This window comes from Argiope bruennichi, chromosome 10, assembly GCF_947563725.1.
Source record: "Argiope bruennichi chromosome 10, qqArgBrue1.1, whole genome shotgun sequence".
NCBI lineage: Eukaryota > Metazoa > Arthropoda > Arachnida > Araneae > Araneidae > Argiope > Argiope bruennichi.
The window spans coordinates 7,102,395-7,122,097 of NC_079160.1; the positions used below are offsets into that span (position 1 = coordinate 7,102,395).

Below are 19,703 nucleotides of genomic sequence, written 5' to 3' on the forward strand. Positions count from 1 at the left end.
TAAGTTAATTCTTCAAAATGGGGAATGGTCAAGTTTTATATTCACAACTAATTTGTTGTCAATATGTATTATGCGATGATTAATTTATTTTTCCATATCCTGAAGTTTTTTTTGTTGAATAATGATGTTACATTATTTTCTCTTAGCATAGTTTTGTTTATTTTGTGCATCCTTTTCTTTCTGAATATTAAGAATCATTATGAATATGAGTCTTTTTCTAAATTATGGAATGTTTTATGTATTGGATGGGCATTATTCCTATTATTTTCTTTTAATGTTTTTTTTTAATTCTATGTAATTTTAAAATTACATACATGTTAAACAAAATGTTTCTGAATTTTAAAGTAATAAATGTGTTGGATTACATTAAACTATATATATATATATATATATATATATATATATATATATATATATATATATATATATATATATATATATATATATATATATATATATATATATATATATATATATATATATATATATATATTAAAAGCATTGTAAAGCATATTATATTAAAAGCATATTAACATTATTCTTTTTAATTATGATGGAGATGTAGATTAAACTCATTACTTCATAAACTTAAGAAATTCATTCTTGCCATTTTTTTAAAATTTATTCTTTCAAAATATTTTTTAATGCATTAAAAAAAGTTTGGTGATAAAAACCAGTTTTTTAACATTTCTATGTGTGATGTAAATGGGTCAATATTTTGCTTTTCATTTTTCCACTCCTTCCATCTCTAAAAAAAAAAATGTTTTTATATTTTTGATAGATTTAAAAAAATATATTGGTGAAATATTTACTGAATTTTATACAATGCATCTTTTTGTTTAAAAGCCCATCATATTATTCTTAACATTTTTAATCAACTATTTTTTTTTATTATGTGTTTATAAACGATTTATTTCAGATAAATTGTTTTGGTTCTGATTTGGATATTGGTAAATAACATACATTGTTTCACTCTTAAGCATTCTGCCATTGTACATATTATTTTGTTTAGTATCTTTCATGAGTATATCTGTGACTAACAGTTCTGAAATACGATTTTCATATTCTTTAGTGTTATCCAGTCAGTCTGTCATGTTAAAATTGTGCTAGTAGTGTACATACCTTGATTTATTTAAAATCTTAGGTTTTAATTTTTTTCTTTCTAGTGGAACTTGTCTAAATCTGCCTGATTTAATGATTTCATTAGTTAATACATCTAACTTATTTATTTGGTGACTTTCTCAAAGAAGTATAAAAATACCTTCTTTTTAAAATATTATTAAATAATTTACATACAATAGTTACGTTTGAAGTATTATATAATATACTTTTATTAAAAGTGTTTGTTGAAATGCTTTCTTTTAATATTAAATGCTGTTTATTGATAGATTTCATTTATTACGATTAGCTATTGAAATTGTTTTTTTTTTTATTCCATGACATTTATCAGTTGTAATGAATGATTGCATGTAATAAATCTACTTCAGATTTTCATTTAAAATTTAAAAATTATTTTTTCGATATCTGCTTTCATTTTTGGATTTGACTTTTATTTCTAAGCTGGATTTTTGGATGAATTAAATTTTTCTTGTGATCTCTGTGAACTTTGTTTCACTGAATTTGTTGAAATAATAAGTAAAGGCAAGATTTCATTTTCAGTGATTGTGTTCATGTATAAGAGGGGAGAGAGGGACAGTGAGTTAGAAAGGTCTTTTATGTAAAAAAATTTATTCTGTCCTCTTTTATATTTCAAATGATTCTTAAATCATTAAAATTCCATGAAATCATTTTTTACAGGTGAACAAAATGCACATTCTTGTTTCCACAAGAGGAGAAGGAGTGTTGGCACAAATGCACCTAACGATTTGCTTGCTAATCAGGTTAGTAACTATTTTTTATCCACAAAAGTGATCCCAAAAGTAATAAAATCTTGGAAAGTGTATGAAACTTTAAAACTAATACATCAGGAAGCAAGCAAAAATTCAATTAAATGTTTTTTGTTTGAATAAAAACTAGACTATTTGGTTGTGTTAAATTTTATCCATAGCATTTCAGAAATTCAATTATTCTTTTTAAAATATTAATTAATCTGTAGTTGCAGTATTTCCCCTCCTTTTCCTCCCGTCTGTTTTGAATGCAGCTTGTTTTTATAGAAATGAATAGTATCTGTTAATGCCAATATTTTTTGTATTGGTTTTTCTTCTCCATAGGATATTGTACCCAATGAGATTCTAATGAAATACTTTGAAGCTTTGATGTCCAAATCTATAAAGGATGATCAGTTGAATGCTGCTTGTGCATTTAGCTTCCCAGCTGTTACTTACACTTTAGGAAGAAAGTATTGGCCATGCCTTCGAGCAACATTCCAAAGAGTTACTAAAAATGTACAGGTAATAATAAATTTTAATAGACATAGAAGAGATTTATGTATCATCTGTAAAATAATCATTTTTGTGGAGTTAGCTGAAGGTAATGAAACTGGTTTTTAATGACTGTTGTACTGAGCAGAATGATAATCATATTAATTTACCATAATTAGTGAACTTTATGGCAGATTAAGCTTAGAGCTGAAAAGAATAATGTTTGAAAACAAACAAATATTTATATGTTGCTTAACATATCAAAAATATTTATTTTGGGTGGTCAGCTGTCCTTGGAAAACCAGGAATCATCACGGAATTTCAGAAGATCAAGTAAATATACTCTAAAACGAATTTTTTAATTAAATCTTACAAAGTAATACAAACATGACAATTCGCTGATATTTGGCAACTAATGGAAATCAATCATTTACTGATAGACAAAAACCATCCATATTTCTGCTCATGCCTCATCGGTTGGGGGAGATTTAATTTGAAATGTCTGAATGATTGAAATTTCATGTGTGGTAGCATCATCAGTGCTATGTTTAATAAATTCCTTCAATTCTGACGAACAACTGTTGTACATCTAGTTTATAATGTATTCTGATTCTTATCATGCTTGCTGCTTTGTATCTGTTAACTAATTTATCATTTACCTTAATTTATATTCTATATCTAAAATTTTTTATTTATTCTGTTTTCTTGCAATATTTATGATATTGCAGTGATAATTTGACAGTATTGTAATTCGTTCATTCATCTGTAAAAAAAAAAAAAAAAAGACAAAGCAAAATTGGTTATATATATATATATATATATATATATATATATATATATATATATATATATATATATATATATATATATATATATATATATATATATATATATATATATATATATATATAATATTGTTCTCCCCCCCCCCCCCCTCATGATGTCAAGTGATCCACATAATTAGTGAAAATAATTTTTCTTACTCTCTGTGAGTAAAGGCAGCCTAGATAAGGCCCAACTCTATTGCCCTTATTATCTCTTTTGTTTAAAAAGAAATATATTCACAGACATAGAGACATGCACACACATGCATCCCTCCCATATATGTATAAACTATTTTTTCTCTCTCGAATATGAAGTGCTGCTTATCAAAAAACAAAACTATGAGTTTTGGACATTAATAATTAAAACTTTTTTAAACTGGATGTTAAATATGGAACTATTATTATAATTTCTAAACAATTTATTGTAATTAAATAACTTTTAAAACAATTTTCTTCCATTTCTAGGAGATCTTTCTTGAATTATGAAGTATTGGATGTTATTATTTTCTTAACATTAAAAAATTTTTTTTTTAAGTATTAATATGATTTTTTATAAATTCTTCATGTGGATGGAGTTTAATAGACAGCATGGAATGTATGTATTTGGGAATATTTTCTTTTAATTAAAAGTTCCGATTAATTCAACAAAATCATCCATAATTTTAAAATAATATTAAGCGCAAGAGATTAATTTTTTGTTACATTATAGGAAAACATTTTTTCTTGCAGTTTTTGTCCCCAAAATTTAAAAACATGAAGGTCTACATTTTTCATGCATGTTTTAATTTATATAAAAATTAAGGAAATTTATACTTTCTTTTTTAAACTTTATGCCTCTAAAACATTTTTCTTTTTAAAATTTAGCAGTGAAAGCTAAAAGTTAATGCAATTTTGATGTATTTGAATGATTTTTAATTTGATGCAGTGATTTCATTTTGTATTTGTAAATGATTTTTTTCTGTTGAATTATTCTTCCCCATCTATTACTGTGTTGGTGAACAGTATGAATAGGAGAGAACCTATTGGAAGGAAACAAATCATATTCTTAAATGCTCTGCTAGTGAATATGTGCTTTTGTGATGCATCTTTTGTGAGTAATTCTGATCATTAGTTCTGAGAAATGACTGGTCGATTAAAAATTGGTTTAGATGAGCATGTATCTTCTAATACTGTTTGTTAAAAAAGAAAAGTGTTACAATTGAAGCTTATGAAAAACTGAATAAATGGAAATAATGTTTTTTGTTAGCATTAAATTAAAGTTTATGTTGATTTTGATTTTGATAAAAAAAAAGTATGGGATTTTTTCACTAACAGTTAAGAACATATTATGCAGTAAATAAAGAAAAGAAAGCAAACATCTATCAGAAATTATTAGATACATGGAAATTTCTTAAGAAACCTGGAATGAACAAGGAAAAGTCTAGGAAATTCAAACAGAAACTGTGTTCTGTCATTGTGTCCTCCCTATTGTTATGAAATTCACTGATATTATGTATTTTGTATTTCTAAGGTGTAAAGTAGACTAAAATACAAAATGAACATGTTTTCCTATATTACCAAAATAAAAATATGAAAAAAGGTATACTTATGTTAGGTACATGTTTATATTTTGAAGTTGTAATTACCATATTAAGATTGGAGATTGGTAATAAGATCATTAACCTTAGCAAATTATATTGCATCCGCTTTTGGAACTCAAAAAATATGAAGAAGCCACGAAATGCATTTTTCTTTTCTTTTCATGAATGACTTTTTGCTAAAAAAATGTTTTGATTCATTGCATTGCTAAGTGTGCCATCTATTCAATGATTAAAAAAAAGAAAAAAGCAGGGCTGCATAAGGCCATTGCTGTTTTTAAACATCATTTCTTGTCAATTTATGGCAAATCAAGGAAGGAGTTAGTGCTCATCCTATATATACAAGTTATAAAATATACTGTATCAACTTCTTATCATTATTTTCTTTGTTAAATTTTAGATAGCAGATTTATTTAGTATATTTTGCAGAGTTTCTCAGAATGGAGAAATCGATGTGCAATTGCCTCTTCTCTACCTCAGTTGGCAAATATGCTTGGCCACGACATAATAATGGAAGATTTATTACCAAAATTCCTTGAGTTTTTGACAGATGTTGATGAAGTGCGGCAGAGTGTGGTCTTGCAAATACCAGACTTTCTGCAGGTAAGTTAGGTATTATATGTCACTGCTATACAATTGCTCTTTATTATTTTTCATTAGATTTGATGAATCAAAAGTACAAATTGTGTCTCTTTGTACAATTATTTAATTAGTGTGGCATTTTCTATATTGCATATGGATGAATATTTCACAATAGAAAAGATGATCAACCTCAATTTCTCACTATCTTGTATGTAAAAATTCCAAGAGGACAGAGTATGGTTGTTGTACATAGTTTAACAATGGGGTTCCTATTTTTGGAATTCTTAATTGATGAGTAAATACAGTTAAAAAAGAAATGTCAATTTGGTTTTAAAATCATAATTGTAGATTTTTATAAAGTTTTGGATGAAATCTGTTAACAAGAATTCTACCTGTGTGTGTGTATATGAACCTTATAGCTCAAAAATGCAAAAAGCTAGATAGGTGAAAATTAGCATTTTATTTATCATCAAATTTCGGTCCAAATTGAATAATAAGCCACCATTAGAATCCAAAAGTATTGGTGAAGGTAATAATTAACATGAAATGACTATCATAAGTGGAATTGGGAATTAGTCTTGGGACTAAAATCATAGGCCTGTGTTAAATTTTGGAACCTATTAGTTGGTGGGAAGATGAAAAATTGAACATGAATTTTGAACGTCACCAAATGCGACATCTTGAGTCAGTATACAAAAATTTCTTCTGGTTTGGGATAATAGGTTTTTAGTTGATATGTATGTATAAAGATATTAATAGAAAATGCAATGTACAGTATAAGAACATTAGTACGTTCTCTTCTAAGTTTCATAATTGTATTTTATCTTTATATGATATAAGATGTAAATGGAAATTAATTATATTAGATACTTTCCCCACCCCCTTCTTTTTGTGATTATTAATGTAGTTTTCTTAATGCTGATGCAAATTAGGCATTTAATTCTAAATTCATTCTTAATGGTCTTGGAACAGATCAGTTTCTTTGTGGAAATCAGAAAGAGTGAGTGACTGGAAGCTTTTTTTTTAAACTCTAAACAAATATAACATAAAGTATGGATTTATGTGGTTGGTATATTTTGCTCTTAACCTTTTTTACACTTTCCTGTGTCTGATGAGAAATTCCTGATTGCAGCATGTTCCATCTGAAGAGAGGTATCAGTTCTTCGTTCACATTGAAGATTTCCTGGATGATGCAGATAGTATGAAATGGAGGTTTCGATGCTGTGTTGCTGAGTAAGTCTGATTCAAATGTCAGATACCATTTAACAATTGAATAAGAAGTAGGCTTCAAGTTGATTTTATGTTATTGAATTGTGAAATAATTTAAATCCATAAGTTTTACTATAATAACTGGGAAAGTTATTTCAGTGTGATTATCTGTTCTTTCTTAATAAAGAATATTCCTTTGAAAAGTTTAGAAATTCAATGTTTTGTTTGTAATGGAAGCTTCTTCATTTATCTTAAAACTGGATTTATTGTAAGTTTCCTGTATACTAAAATCATATATTTAAATTCATATTTATTGAAAAGTTCTTTATTTTATAAATTTATTTCTCTCTTCAAAAATATGCTTAAAATTTGCTGTATTTGTTGGATAATTCTTTTAATTATTATCTAAAAATAACCAATACTTTTAGCCAGTTATTTTTATAATTTGAGTATTAAGTAAAATAGTTAGAAACTAATAGTAACAAAATGATGCATTATTTTCATGTTTGTAAGAGTTCATTGAAAGAGTTATGCATACGGGATTGCAAACATTGACATAAAATGAGAAGACTGAGGCAGAGTACCTGATTATTGTTGAAATGTAAATTCTGTAGGTTCTTCGTTGAATTCTTAATTTAAAAATTGGGAGTATTTAGTGGAAAAACTGCTAGGTTTGCATGTAATATGTAATTTTCACCTACTTAAAAAGAAAAAATAATATTTGAAATCTAATATTGTTTTGTATGTAGTTGAGAACAATTTTTTCCCTGTAGGCAACTCTCTGCAACTTTGAAATTATGTAATCCATATAATGTTGAAAAATATTTCTTACCTGTGGCCCTGACTTTATTGCAAGACAGAGTGTTTGCTGTTAGGTTAGCTGCAGCAGAGTTTGTAAGTGCTTTTCTAGTTTTTACAATATATTTGATTTTCATAATTGTTTTAATGTATGGTTTATGTGCATGATAATATATATATAAAATAATTTTAAAAGCATCTAAATATTTATATTTTCTACTATCAAAGCAACAACATTTTCATTTATTCTCCAAATGAAGATTTAATTTAATTTGGAGATTTAGAGTATTTAAAACTATTTCTGGAATTTAATTTACTTATGTATAGTAATTCTATATGTATATAACTCTTGTTCTTTGCAAGCTTTAAATAAAGCTGATCAATTTACTTGTAATATGTTAACAGTATTAGTGTGTGTGTGTGTGTGTCCTAATTCAGTTCATTGTCTATGTTGATGAAATATTGTAAAGAAGATTTTTGAGTTTTAGCTTAAGAGAAAAGCAATAGTTGTTAAACAGGTGTGTATATATATATATATATATATTTTAAAATTTCGATCTATTTAATCTGGGAGGCATATTATGTACCAGAAGTGATGATGAAACTTGTGTCCGTTTACATCACAATACAAGTGCAGAAGAGCAAAGGAGACCGAAATTTCCCCTTTAGTGGTTTTTACTATGAGATTTTGATAGTGATTTTTTTGACATGTGTCGATTTATAATAGGGAAATTTAGGTGCAGTAAGCCTTGAGGATTTCTATCCACTCGGTGCATAAGAGCTTGCTGACTTCAGCAGTTTTAAAGAGTGCATGTTGAGTAAATTATATTCAGGGGTGTTTGTGCTCCGGGGAAACCCCGGAATTCCGGGGATTTTGAACTTCGATACCCGGAAATTCCGGGGATCGTCGTTCAAAAGGAAGTAGGAATAATAATGAATTATTTATTTTGATCTGGGTAATTTTGTTTGCTTTGAAAGCAGAAAACGTAAGGTCAGTGTGTGTGGTGAAAACTTTTCCTTTCTTTCTCCAAAGGCAGTGATAATGCGTGAAAAGGGGGGAAAAACATCTTTTTTGTTCTTCCCTTATTGCGAGTTATGACTCATTCCCCCGGTTCTCGGACATTCTCTTCTGGATTCTTTTCGGCAAGTAGGCGCGGCAGAAAAAAAAGGGAGAGACTTCGTTCGACCAGATGTGCGATCACGTGACTCTGGGTTCAAAGGTCTTATCTCTCCTGGCGTGGCGCCAATAAGTAGAGAAGGGGGATTTTTCGCCGTATTAGCTATTTGTCATTGATCGCTTCGCAACTTTTTTTCTCCGCTGTGTAAAATTTTCGTTTCATTTATTGATGCACATGTAAATTTTTCATTTCGCTTATTGAAATATTTTTTTATTTATGTACGCAAGAGAATTTCACTTTGAAATTTCAGCACATGAAACAGAAATTACCCCTTAAAAATTCATATCTAATTAGTTTTACAGCATTAGATCCAGAGCTAAGAGGTAAAACCAGTACAATATTAGCTTTTGAAAAATTATCATCTTTTATGTCCCATATTTTTAGTGATAATGAAAAGTCAAAAGTAGAAGCTGAAATAAGGTTATACCAGAGTGATATTGATATCACCAAAGAAATGCTCTACACATCTGATGAAAGTGGAAATCAAGTCAAGTGTACAATTGATAAATATTGGTCTAAAGTTTTTAATTTAAAAGATGATTTCACAAATGATTATAAGTATCCTACATTGGCTAAATTGGTCAAAGCCTGCCTTAGCTGCTTCCATGGCCCATTAGTGGAAAGTGCATTCAACTTAATGGATACACTTGTCACTGACTATAGAACCTCTCTTAAGATTGATTCCCTAGATGCAGTGCAGACTATTAAATATGATTTAATGGCTACTAAAGAAACCTCATGTGAAAAATATGGCTCAAAAAATCCAATGACTGATCCAATTCACAAAGATCTCTTACTGAATATGAACAGAAGTTGGAAAACATATCAAGAGGACTTAAAAACATGTATTTCAGATGAGTCACCCATAAAAGTCTCTGAAAAACCTTCTACATTAGCAGAAAAGCAAACTGCTTCTACCTCTGCATGTGCTGTTCTCGAGGAAATTTCTTCAACTGTAAATGAGGAAAATAAAAGTCAACCTTCCTGCAATTATGAAGTTCACCACAAAAGAAAGACAAGCCCACAAACATCAGAAAATAAAAAAAAAAAGCAGCAGAAATTAGATAATTTTTTTAAAAAGAATTAATTCAGGTAATTTAAAATATTTGTATAAAATGTAGTAGTTTATATGTTTGAAAATTTATGGTTATTAATTTTGCAAAAAAAAGTAATTCATTGAACTTTTATAATTAGGTCATTCAATACTTCATAATTGTAATTTTTCATTCCCCCCCCCCTTCTCGAAACTCCAAAATGCCGGTAGTAAGTCCGTAAAAGTTTCAGGGGATTTTTTGGGGTCCCACAAACACCCCTGTTATATGTAAAGTTGGAAATTTTGGAAATTAATTTAAGATAAAAATTTAGGAAGTAAGATTTATATTAGATTAAAAATATTACATTATATAATATCTGTTCTGTATCACACACACACACACACATAATATACTTAATAAACGGTTCAACAAGTTGGGAAATATTTTATTAGGATATTTATCAGTCTTTTTAACAATTCACAATAAGTTTAAGAGAAAGAAAGGATTTTGTATGGACAAGGTAAGGTGCAATCTGCAAAGTATCCGAGCCTTTTCATTTCTAATCATAACAGTGTTGAAAGAGGAAATACCAAGTAGGTGTGGTTATGTAGAAAAATGTTGAGTGCTGAAAGATTTAGATGAATATTATATTGTGAATAAAGTGGAAAAAGAAAAATAGGATAAATAAAATTTTAAAAAGGGGGAGGGGGAAGTAAAAGGAATAAATATTGCATTACAAAACTATTATGTATATTGTTAGAAGAGATCATGTCTGGCTATAATGTGGAAAATGAAGTTCGAAAAATAGTGGAAAAGTCAGAGATAAAAGCCAATCAAGGAATGAATAGGATTTTAAATTTAACGACACAAGAAGCAATTTAGAGTCATTGGACCTTTATGACGTTTTAATTTTCTATTCTGAAATTAAACTGTTCAGCTAAAATGAGAGCTTGCCGTTCACAGGAAAAAATGCTGTTGGAAAGCTTAGGGTAGAAATATTAGAAAACGTATGGTGGTTTTTAACTACTACTATTTTGTGGAAAGAATTTTCAAAGCATCATCATTATAATTTGAGCCTTTGTACGTTTTAAAAGATTTTAAGCATATTTTTTATATCTGCTGCAACTGAGAGAACTTTAAATCTTTAACTGGATTAATGGGAGGGGATATTTGACATCTGAGAAAGAAGCAAAATTTAAATATGTCATATAATTGGAATCTTGATGAGAAAACAATAAAAGAATCATAAACTAGATTAAATGAACCAAGAAAATCAACTGAGAAAACAAAGATTTAAAAAATGTGCATTAATTTATAATTAAAGAGAAGGTGGCATAAAAATAGTTTATGTACTTCATCTGAGAATTAAAAAACCTTAGAGTGACATTTAAATTGCAAACTAAAAATTCAAAAAGAATTGAAAACCAATTGAATTGTTTATTTTAATTTCTATTTTCAGGTTTTTACCATTCTAACTGAAATTAAACATTTTTATTTTTAAAAAATTAAGAAATTGCAAAATGTATGGATGTTTCTTTATCTTTATCAGCTTACTCTTTCTCTTTTTATATATTTCATCATATGTTATTTAAATAGATTTAATTTGAAAGTGAATATCTGGTTTTGAGCATTTATTTAAAAGATAAAAATTAAGTGTAGTAATGCAAAAAAGATATTTATTTCTCAGTTATATAATTTCAGAATTTATTAGATTTAAGGTTAGATTTAATTAAAAATTAGCAAGAACACATTTTAATTTGTGTACACATTTTAATTTTGGATTAATATATCCCTTTTCACTTTTTAGCCTGTAATTCATTGAAAAAATATTAATAATCTTGAAATCAATTTTTCTCGCTGCTCAGATAGGTAGATATCTAGCGAAAAATCAGTTGCAAAATTCCCTTATTATAAGCATACAAAATTTCTGCAAAATTATTTTTTTTAAATGTAAATGATTTGCATATACACATTTGAAAAAATATATATTATTTTTTAGTTCAGTTTTTATTGTCTGCAAACATATTATGATCTATAACTACAGCTTTTTTGACGATTCTCTCCATTCCTTTCTAGATGGCTAATATAGTGAAGCATATATTGGACAGCGTGAAAATGCCTTTACTGTCAAAGCTGGACATCACCTATAGACAAGCTCATAAATGGAATCAAAGGCAAACGTTAGTGAACCTTTATTTAAAAATATAATAAAAGTGAACATAAATTGTTATTTTTTCTAGAGTGGTTCTATTGATTTAGTTAACATTTGTGACCAGAGAAGTGAACATTGTGCTTTGAGTTTGAAGGCAAAATGCTTTCCTATATAAGAGTATGAAGAGTACCCAGACTGAGTCTTAATTCCTTGATGAAATATGAGAGTGATATTGAACCTGTAATCTGGAAGAACGATGATTTGATGCATAAATTAAAGCAATGTGAGAAAGATTAAAACATGGAACATGCATTTGAAGCTTTGATTTCCTAAAGTAAAAAGAAAGAGACATGTGAATTGACCATTTCTTTGTCAGTAGACTAAGCACTTTAAGACCGTTCCAATAATATGCAGAAATATTCATATGAACACTTTGCCCAATGAATGCTTAATAATTAAACAATGTTGGTCTTGATAGCACTATTTAAGAAAGTTTAAAAAAATTAAATTTGTATGGATTCTTTATAATTTTGTACATTGTCTTGATTTTTTTTAATTAAACATATGAATATATGAAATTTATCAATTTGGTCTTTCTGTTATCTTTGCATTCCTGAAGAATTGTATTGTTTTAAGGTGTTTTAGTTGTGCTGGCCATTTCCATGTAGTGATCACTTTGGCTAAGGAATCACTACAAAAAGTATTCGCTGTTGTTGCAGTTTGCTTAATATGGAATGCTTATTTTCTGCTTGAAAATATTGTTTTATTGCAGCAATATTGTATACATGATTAGTATTTTTTAAAATTTTATTTATTATATACATGTTCATTGTGGCAAAATATAATTTTATATAAATTCTGTTCATGACAATTCATGTGGAAGTTAAAAAATATATATATAATTCAAAACTTGTTAAGTTTGAAGTCATTATTAATTCTTATTTAATTTTACAATTGAAAAGCAAATCTCATTGGAAGACAAATGATTGTAGATGCATCTGTTTCATAATTTAATAAAAAGAAAGGTGACAATTAAAATGAAAAGCTGTCCTTTAAATTTAAGTTCAAATACTGTTTCTTTTGTCTTAATATATAGTTTACTTTTCTTTGTTTACCATTAATTTATTAGAAATGTAATAATATTGAATACATTCATTTTTAGATATGTACTTGTGTGTGAACAGTTAGCCAAACAAAGATCTCTGCCTGTAGATACATATGTAACTGAAATAGTACCGAGGCTGTTCTCCTTAGCTTGGGATGTTGTTCCCAATGTTCGTTTAGCAGTATCTCGCTGTATTGCTCTCACGCTTCTTCCCTTGGGTGAGTTAGATAAATTTATCATATTTGAAGGGATTTTTCAAATTTTTATTTTTTGTCTAATTTATAAGGTTTTTAGAAAAATGTTTCCAAGAGCAATTTATAAATAAATAAGAGAGGACAAAGTGTTTCTCTTATTAGTCAATAACTATTGAAGATAGTAATGTAAAATTTTAATCATTGAATTAAAAGGTTAATTTAAATAAATGGTATCTTTGAGAGTGAAGTGCAGCTCGTTTTATGGTTTTATCAGAATTTAGTGGTCTTAGCTGTTGCACTCAGGATGCTTGAAAAAACTTGATTTTTTTTTTTTTTTTTTTTTTTGGCCGAATAAAGAAAACTAATTTGTGCCAATGAAAGAATATTGATATGAGAATGATGTTAAACTCCAATCTTTTCTCTCTTTGTTATTTGGAGAGGGTTGTGGGACAATCAAATAAGATTATTATTATAACTGAAAAGAAAATATTTTAAAGTCTCAGCAGTTAAAAATAATATTATTATACCATTCCTTTTGTTTTCACAATGCTTGGGTGCAGAATTAATAGCTTTTAATCTGTGGAAAGTTTTAATGGAAATTCTGAGAAATGTTTTTGAGCATAATGCCATCCCACTCCTCCAATATCTATAATCAAAAATTATGTGACTAGATTATTAGGTACAAGATGATGTTCTCAAGCAGCAAGATTACCAAAAATATTATTTTTTGGCCAATTAAATGGTCTTACTTATCTTTATTTGGCATTGCTACATATATTAAGAGTTTTATTTAAATATTTTTCTGATTTTTTTAAAATTATTTGTTGTTGGTATAATGTTTGACAGCATTTAACACATCTTGGTAAATAAAGTAAACCGATTTTCGCATTCTGTTGAGAATGATAAAAAAACTTAAGGAGATGGAAACCATCTATGGGGCTTCAGCCTTCATGGGATATTACGCAATTAAAGTTATCTTAACAATTTTTTCAGGATTCTATTTGAGTAAGTTTTCATCAGTCTTGGTGGAGGTTCATTTAATAAATTCGAAATTTATTTATCTTTTCTATTGAATGACTGAACATTATACACAAAATTCAGCAAAGTAAATAAATATTCGTAATTGTAGCTTATATGTTGTCAATAATTCATTTAGTCATGATGAAGTAGTATCCATTTGGAGTATTGAACATTTTTCCTTTTTTCTCGCCAGCTATTGTTACTCTAAAATTTGATAGCAAGATAGTAGAACTGCATAAAATTTTCAGACGGGAAAGAATTTCTTCAGAATTTTGGTAGAATTAGATGTACAAATGAGGCAATTAATGCTAAATGAGTGATTGAAATATGGAATGATGATATTGTGTTAGTTGAAATTGACAAATTTCCTGATCCCTAGTCTAAATTATTTTAATTTGTTGCAATAAGTAGCAATGATTCTATTTGCAAAATTTATTTGTCTGTGACCAAAATTATCCAGCTGTTTTAAACTTTTTATTAGTGAAACTGTGCAAATAAGCAATTTTTGTCAAAGTAAATGAAAAAGATGTTCATTGGCTGTTTGAAAATTTTTAGTGTCCTGAAAAATGATGTTCTTAAAGGCTTAAATACTTTAAATGGTTTTGATTTTTTTTTTTCTTAACAGATTCATATGTCAAAATGTGTAAAAATATTACAGAATCCTGTAAAGACATCCTGTCTAAAAAACTCACTAGTGAAGGAAACAAGCTTCAAACAATGAATTATGAGATTTGAAACATTAATGTCGAAACCTTTTATATACCTTTATTTGTAGATAAATTTTGATTAATTCCTACTTGACTATGTAATTGTTAGGAACATAAGTATATTATTTCCTAGAAGAATATCTAAACAAAAAATACTCCTGTTACAAAATGAAAGCTGTTTTTACTCTTGCTAATTACAGGTGACTACTAGAAAAATATGTGCTTCTATTTTTATTTGTATTTTTTATAGAAATTTATAATTTTTTTAATGACGTGGATTGCAATTCTTTAAAATAATGGAGTATACTTCCATAGAAGTACATTAGTATCAAGTTGATAAGTTTTTCAAATGTCAAAAGTGTTATAAATATAAAGGAAGTAAACGACTGATGATACTATTTTATATCCATTTTAAGGAATTGAAGGAAGGAGACTCTTATACTATACTATATCTAGATCATTGTTGAAGGAGAATTATCTTAAATAAAAATGTTAAGGATAAAAACCTTAGTGAAGTTGGTATCAGCAAAAGAGACAGTTAAAAACATTCTTTAAGTAGCATTATTATCCTAAAAATAAATAAAAAAATATATTAATACATTTTCAACATCCCCCCACTTTTTGATTATAAATAATAATCATAACAGAAATGTCAGTAATGTGTCAAGTTAGTATGGGATGGGAGGAGAAAATGCTCTGTGTTGCTCTTTTATCAGAAAGATGGAAGGTCAGTGTGATACTGTTCTCATGGAATACATAGATTCATTTTTTGAAGTGCACAGATTATAGTCAAATCATCTTTACTTAATTTCAAGAGTTTTAATGTCAAAAAAAAAAAATGAAATTGGATGGTTTTTTAAAAATTTATTTGAGGACAATAAATTAACAAAACTGTTGGACAGTTTTGAAAATGTATTCATTATTTCTGATGAGAGAATTCACCATTGATATTTTGTCCATCTCCCATTGTTTATGGCTACATAAAAAGTCTGTTGGATTCCATGCATTAAAATTTAAAAATTGAGAATATCGCCAACATCAGCCGATTCAAAATATTGCATATATTTTATGGAATAGACACGGATAAAGAAATAGCTGTCAGTGGCATAAATAAACTGGTAATTAGATTCTTTGTCTTTGTGGAAAATGTAATTTTATTAGAAGAGGAAATGAATGAAATATTTCTAAAGATAAGTAGCTTCGTGTATATATTTAAAAAAATTAACATGATTTTTATATTCTAGCTTTGTTTCTTTATGTTTGTAACCTTTATTTTTTCAAGGAATTGAAGTGTTAATGATGTTGTGGTATAATAAATTTTCTTAATAATGTGTTTGATGAACTATGCAGAAGTTTGATGAAATAATTTTAGTTGTGCTGTATAAAAAGATTTTAATTAAAAAAATTCAAACAAAACTTATATTTTAAATTAATTTACCTTCAATAATTTTTAATCATATTTGGCAGTTATTAATGCTATTTTATGTTTAATATTAGATTTTTTACTTAATTCATTTCATTATTTGTAGTTCTATTAATCCAAAATTCTGTATTAATATTGAATTTCTCTAAAAGGGCCTTTAAAATGTACTGATAAAGTGCTTATATTTTGATTACTCACCATGACTACTCTTGAAAACACTAAATAATAATTGTGGGTTTTGAAAAATTTCCAAAATCTTAATACAAAAGAGGACATTTGTTGAAAAAGACTATGCTTATGCATGAGAGTAATGATATTTCAGTTAAAATTCAGTCTCTCATATTTAATTTTCATTTGTAATTTATTATGAGAAATTTCCTTTAAAATGAATTAATTTTTTTCAGATTACCTTCCTGCTGTTCAGAAAGCACATTCTGATCTGTTTCTTCAAGTCTACTACTCACTGCAGAGTGACATTGATGATGATGTTAGGCACTATGGACTGTTGTGCGCAAGAGCTTACAGTGCACCTTCATATGAAAACAAGATTGTATGGTCTTCAGAATGCATATAGTAATAATCATCAGGTAGAATAGACCATTTTCAATTTACTATTTTAAATGTATTTCATTATTATGAATTAATGTCGCTTTCAGTGTAACTTCCTGGGGAAATTGTGTCATAAGAATTAGTGAGTGAATTTGTTTTTATTATGTGTGCGAATAAAGCTATATATGTATGAATGAAAATTAATTAGGGGATCATAATTTTCAAATTTTGTTAATTTTTTTTTAATGCTGAATTGTGTCAAGATCTATGAGCTGAGATTTACAATTTTTATTATGCAAGTTTGGATTATAGGTATCATATCATAAGAATACGTCTACCCTATTTAATATTTGGGTGTTTTATGAATGTTATTTATAATGATCTTGCTACAAGGAAACAAAAAGTTGCAAGAGAAAATTATACAATGAAGAGTTAGACAAAGCTAAGAGATTAAAGATTACTTATAGGACACTAATGTTACATTTTTTTTTTTTTAATGCTGGATTGTAACTGAGATTAATGAGCTGAGATCTGCTGATTCATAGTATTCTCACTTCAGCTGAAGGTTAATGCTGATAGTTTCTTTCGGCATTATTTTTTTCTCTTAGTGTATTACTATTTGTTTAAAACCGATTTTTGTAGTTAGTGATTTGAGTGGTTGTGAATATTTAATATAACGATATATTTCTATATAGACCTTTCCGAATAACATATATATAATGTTATTCTGTCTGTGGGTAATATTAAGCAATGTTTCCTGCTACAACTTTCATTAATTTATGTTAGTCATATTTGAGAGAATGTTATCAGGGTAGTAGGCACCTATAGATATGTTTATTTCTTAGATTTGTTAATTTCTGTACATGCAGCAGAATTTGAATAAATCATTTAATATTCTCAGAATCTATGTATTATTTTTTTTAAACCAGTGGGAGTGTCCTCTGACTTTGAGGTACTAATTTAATATATTATACTTTGTGCTTTGCAATATAATTGTTTAGAAATGAGTTGCATTTTGGGTCATTTTCCATTGACCAATTAAGTTCAGATATATTATTTTTGTGAAATGACCACATACCAAATTTCTTGCCCTTGTTTTTGACTTATTATATTTAGGGACAGGAATTTCCTGAATGTTTTTTAATTAGGAGGGAATCTGAAGTGTAGAAAATCATCAAAAGATGAGGTTGATGTTTGTATTTTACATTGCTAGAATTTAAAAAACACACACACTTGAAACAAACAAATGAAGGAATACTATTGATATCTCCATTATTGTCTTCATAAGACAATAATGATTCACAGATCCCTCTTGATTTAAAATTGTTGAAATATCCCATTCTGTCATTTAAACAATCAATTTAATTTCTTGGTCTCCTCTGAGATTGTTCCCTTTTTCCCTTGAAACAAAGATTTATTTAAGGGTCAATGATTCTCAAGCTCCTTAAAAATACACTATTGGTTCTGAAGGAGATGACAAAGAAAGATTTGTTATGCAAGTATATATCTAGAAATGATGGTAAAAATCCATAAGTGTCAAATAGTTACTTCAAAATTAACATGTTTTATTTGCATTTATTCTTTAATAATAAAATAAGTTATATAGTTGTTTTTTTAGCATAGTAATATGTATTTATTGGAAAATGAAACAAGTACAATAGCATAAATAATTTTTTTAAAAGTTATAACATGTTTGGTGTATAAATGTCTGTAAAGAGAAAATTGTGCTAAAATGTGAATTAATAATTAGGAATAAAGTAAATTTCTTAATGGAATGATTTTGTGGAATTTTAAAATCTTAATTTTTCATTGCTTTTTGTTTATTTTCAGATGTTTGGCCTCAAAGCAGTGTCTCCCCACACATAACCTTGTAAAGAGAAATTGTAACTAATTCTTTCCCATGTAATTTTTTACTGTGTTATTCTGGTGCTGTTTCCAGAACCTAATGTGTCTTATTTATATTTTTTAATTAAATTTTATACCCAAGTCTATTTTTCTAATACTGTGATACAGATCAAGAAGTATTTGCAAAGCATTTTTTATCAAGTTCACATGCCATTTTCTGTGCAATGCTGTACAAAGAAATTTTAGTGTATATAGAAGTCTATTGATTGTACATTAAAATTTTTAGAATTCAATCTTGTTTTTCATTTCATTTACTTGGACTATTATAATAACTTTTGAACTTTTCCATCCTAAAAATTAAAATATTAATGGTTTAAATTGCACTATAGAAAACCTGTTATCTTCAACAAATTCTTTAATGATGAAACAAATATTAATACATAATAAATTTGATAATGCTATTAAATAGAGAAAAATTATTTTTAATCTTATAAATAAATTCACATTTTTGTTGGTAAGGAATTATGATTTCATTCTATGACAGTGATTTATGAAGAGTAAAATTATTTTAAAATATGTTTGAATACAGTGCATCAATAAGAAAAGAATTGGATTAAAATTTATCAAATACATTACCATGAACTTCATATTACCACGGTTATTTTTGTATAAAATTTTCAACTGAATGAATCAGAAACCCTGGAAGTAAGGCCCTGATCAGAAATCTTTTTTCAGTTGTATATTATCTATTCAGAATAATTATCTGAAAAGGGCAATATAAAATATGTTCTGTACCATTCTTGTTACAATATATATAAAGTATAATGTTTGAGATGTTGAAGGATTTAAGTTCTGCCTAGAAAATGTATATTTAATCTTTTATGTTTGTTAACCCTCTGGGTGGTTTCATTTTACGTGTGAAACTTCCAAAAAGCGAGAGATGTCAGACTAGTAATGTGTCGTAAAAGCGCATCGGTTTTCCAAACGAGATGCACTGAAAGCGTTAGCCGAATTTTTGCTTTCCCCTAAACGTCATGTGGGGTCAAGAGTCCCTAAGGGTAGGAACAAGTTACCGCTCATTCAAGTCAAATTTTATTGCTTTCGTTCATTTTGTACGGTTACAAAAGTCAGAGGGTTTCTAAGAAT

At 27.6% G+C, this 19,703-nt stretch overlaps 1 protein-coding gene across 3 annotated transcripts in view; it reads left to right on the top strand.

Moving 5' to 3' along the window:
- Window positions 1–18,850, top strand: part of LOC129987607 (serine/threonine-protein phosphatase 4 regulatory subunit 1-like) — a 112,612-nt gene extending 93,762 nt beyond the window's left edge. For all 3 annotated transcript variants that reach the window (XM_056095566.1, XM_056095567.1, XM_056095569.1), the window contains 9 exons: window positions 1,798–1,880; window positions 2,211–2,390; window positions 5,191–5,364; window positions 6,476–6,576; window positions 7,326–7,446; window positions 11,639–11,742; window positions 12,877–13,037; window positions 16,568–16,750; window positions 18,543–18,850. In XM_056095566.1, the coding sequence (XP_055951541.1) occupies window positions 1,798–1,880; window positions 2,211–2,390; window positions 5,191–5,364; window positions 6,476–6,576; window positions 7,326–7,446; window positions 11,639–11,742; window positions 12,877–13,037; window positions 16,568–16,737 (1,094 nt within the window). In that variant the 3' untranslated portion in view covers window positions 16,738–16,750; window positions 18,543–18,850. The remainder of the gene's footprint in view (window positions 1–1,797; window positions 1,881–2,210; window positions 2,391–5,190; window positions 5,365–6,475; window positions 6,577–7,325; window positions 7,447–11,638; window positions 11,743–12,876; window positions 13,038–16,567; window positions 16,751–18,542) is intronic.
- The last annotated feature ends 853 nt before the right edge of the window (window positions 18,851–19,703 follow it).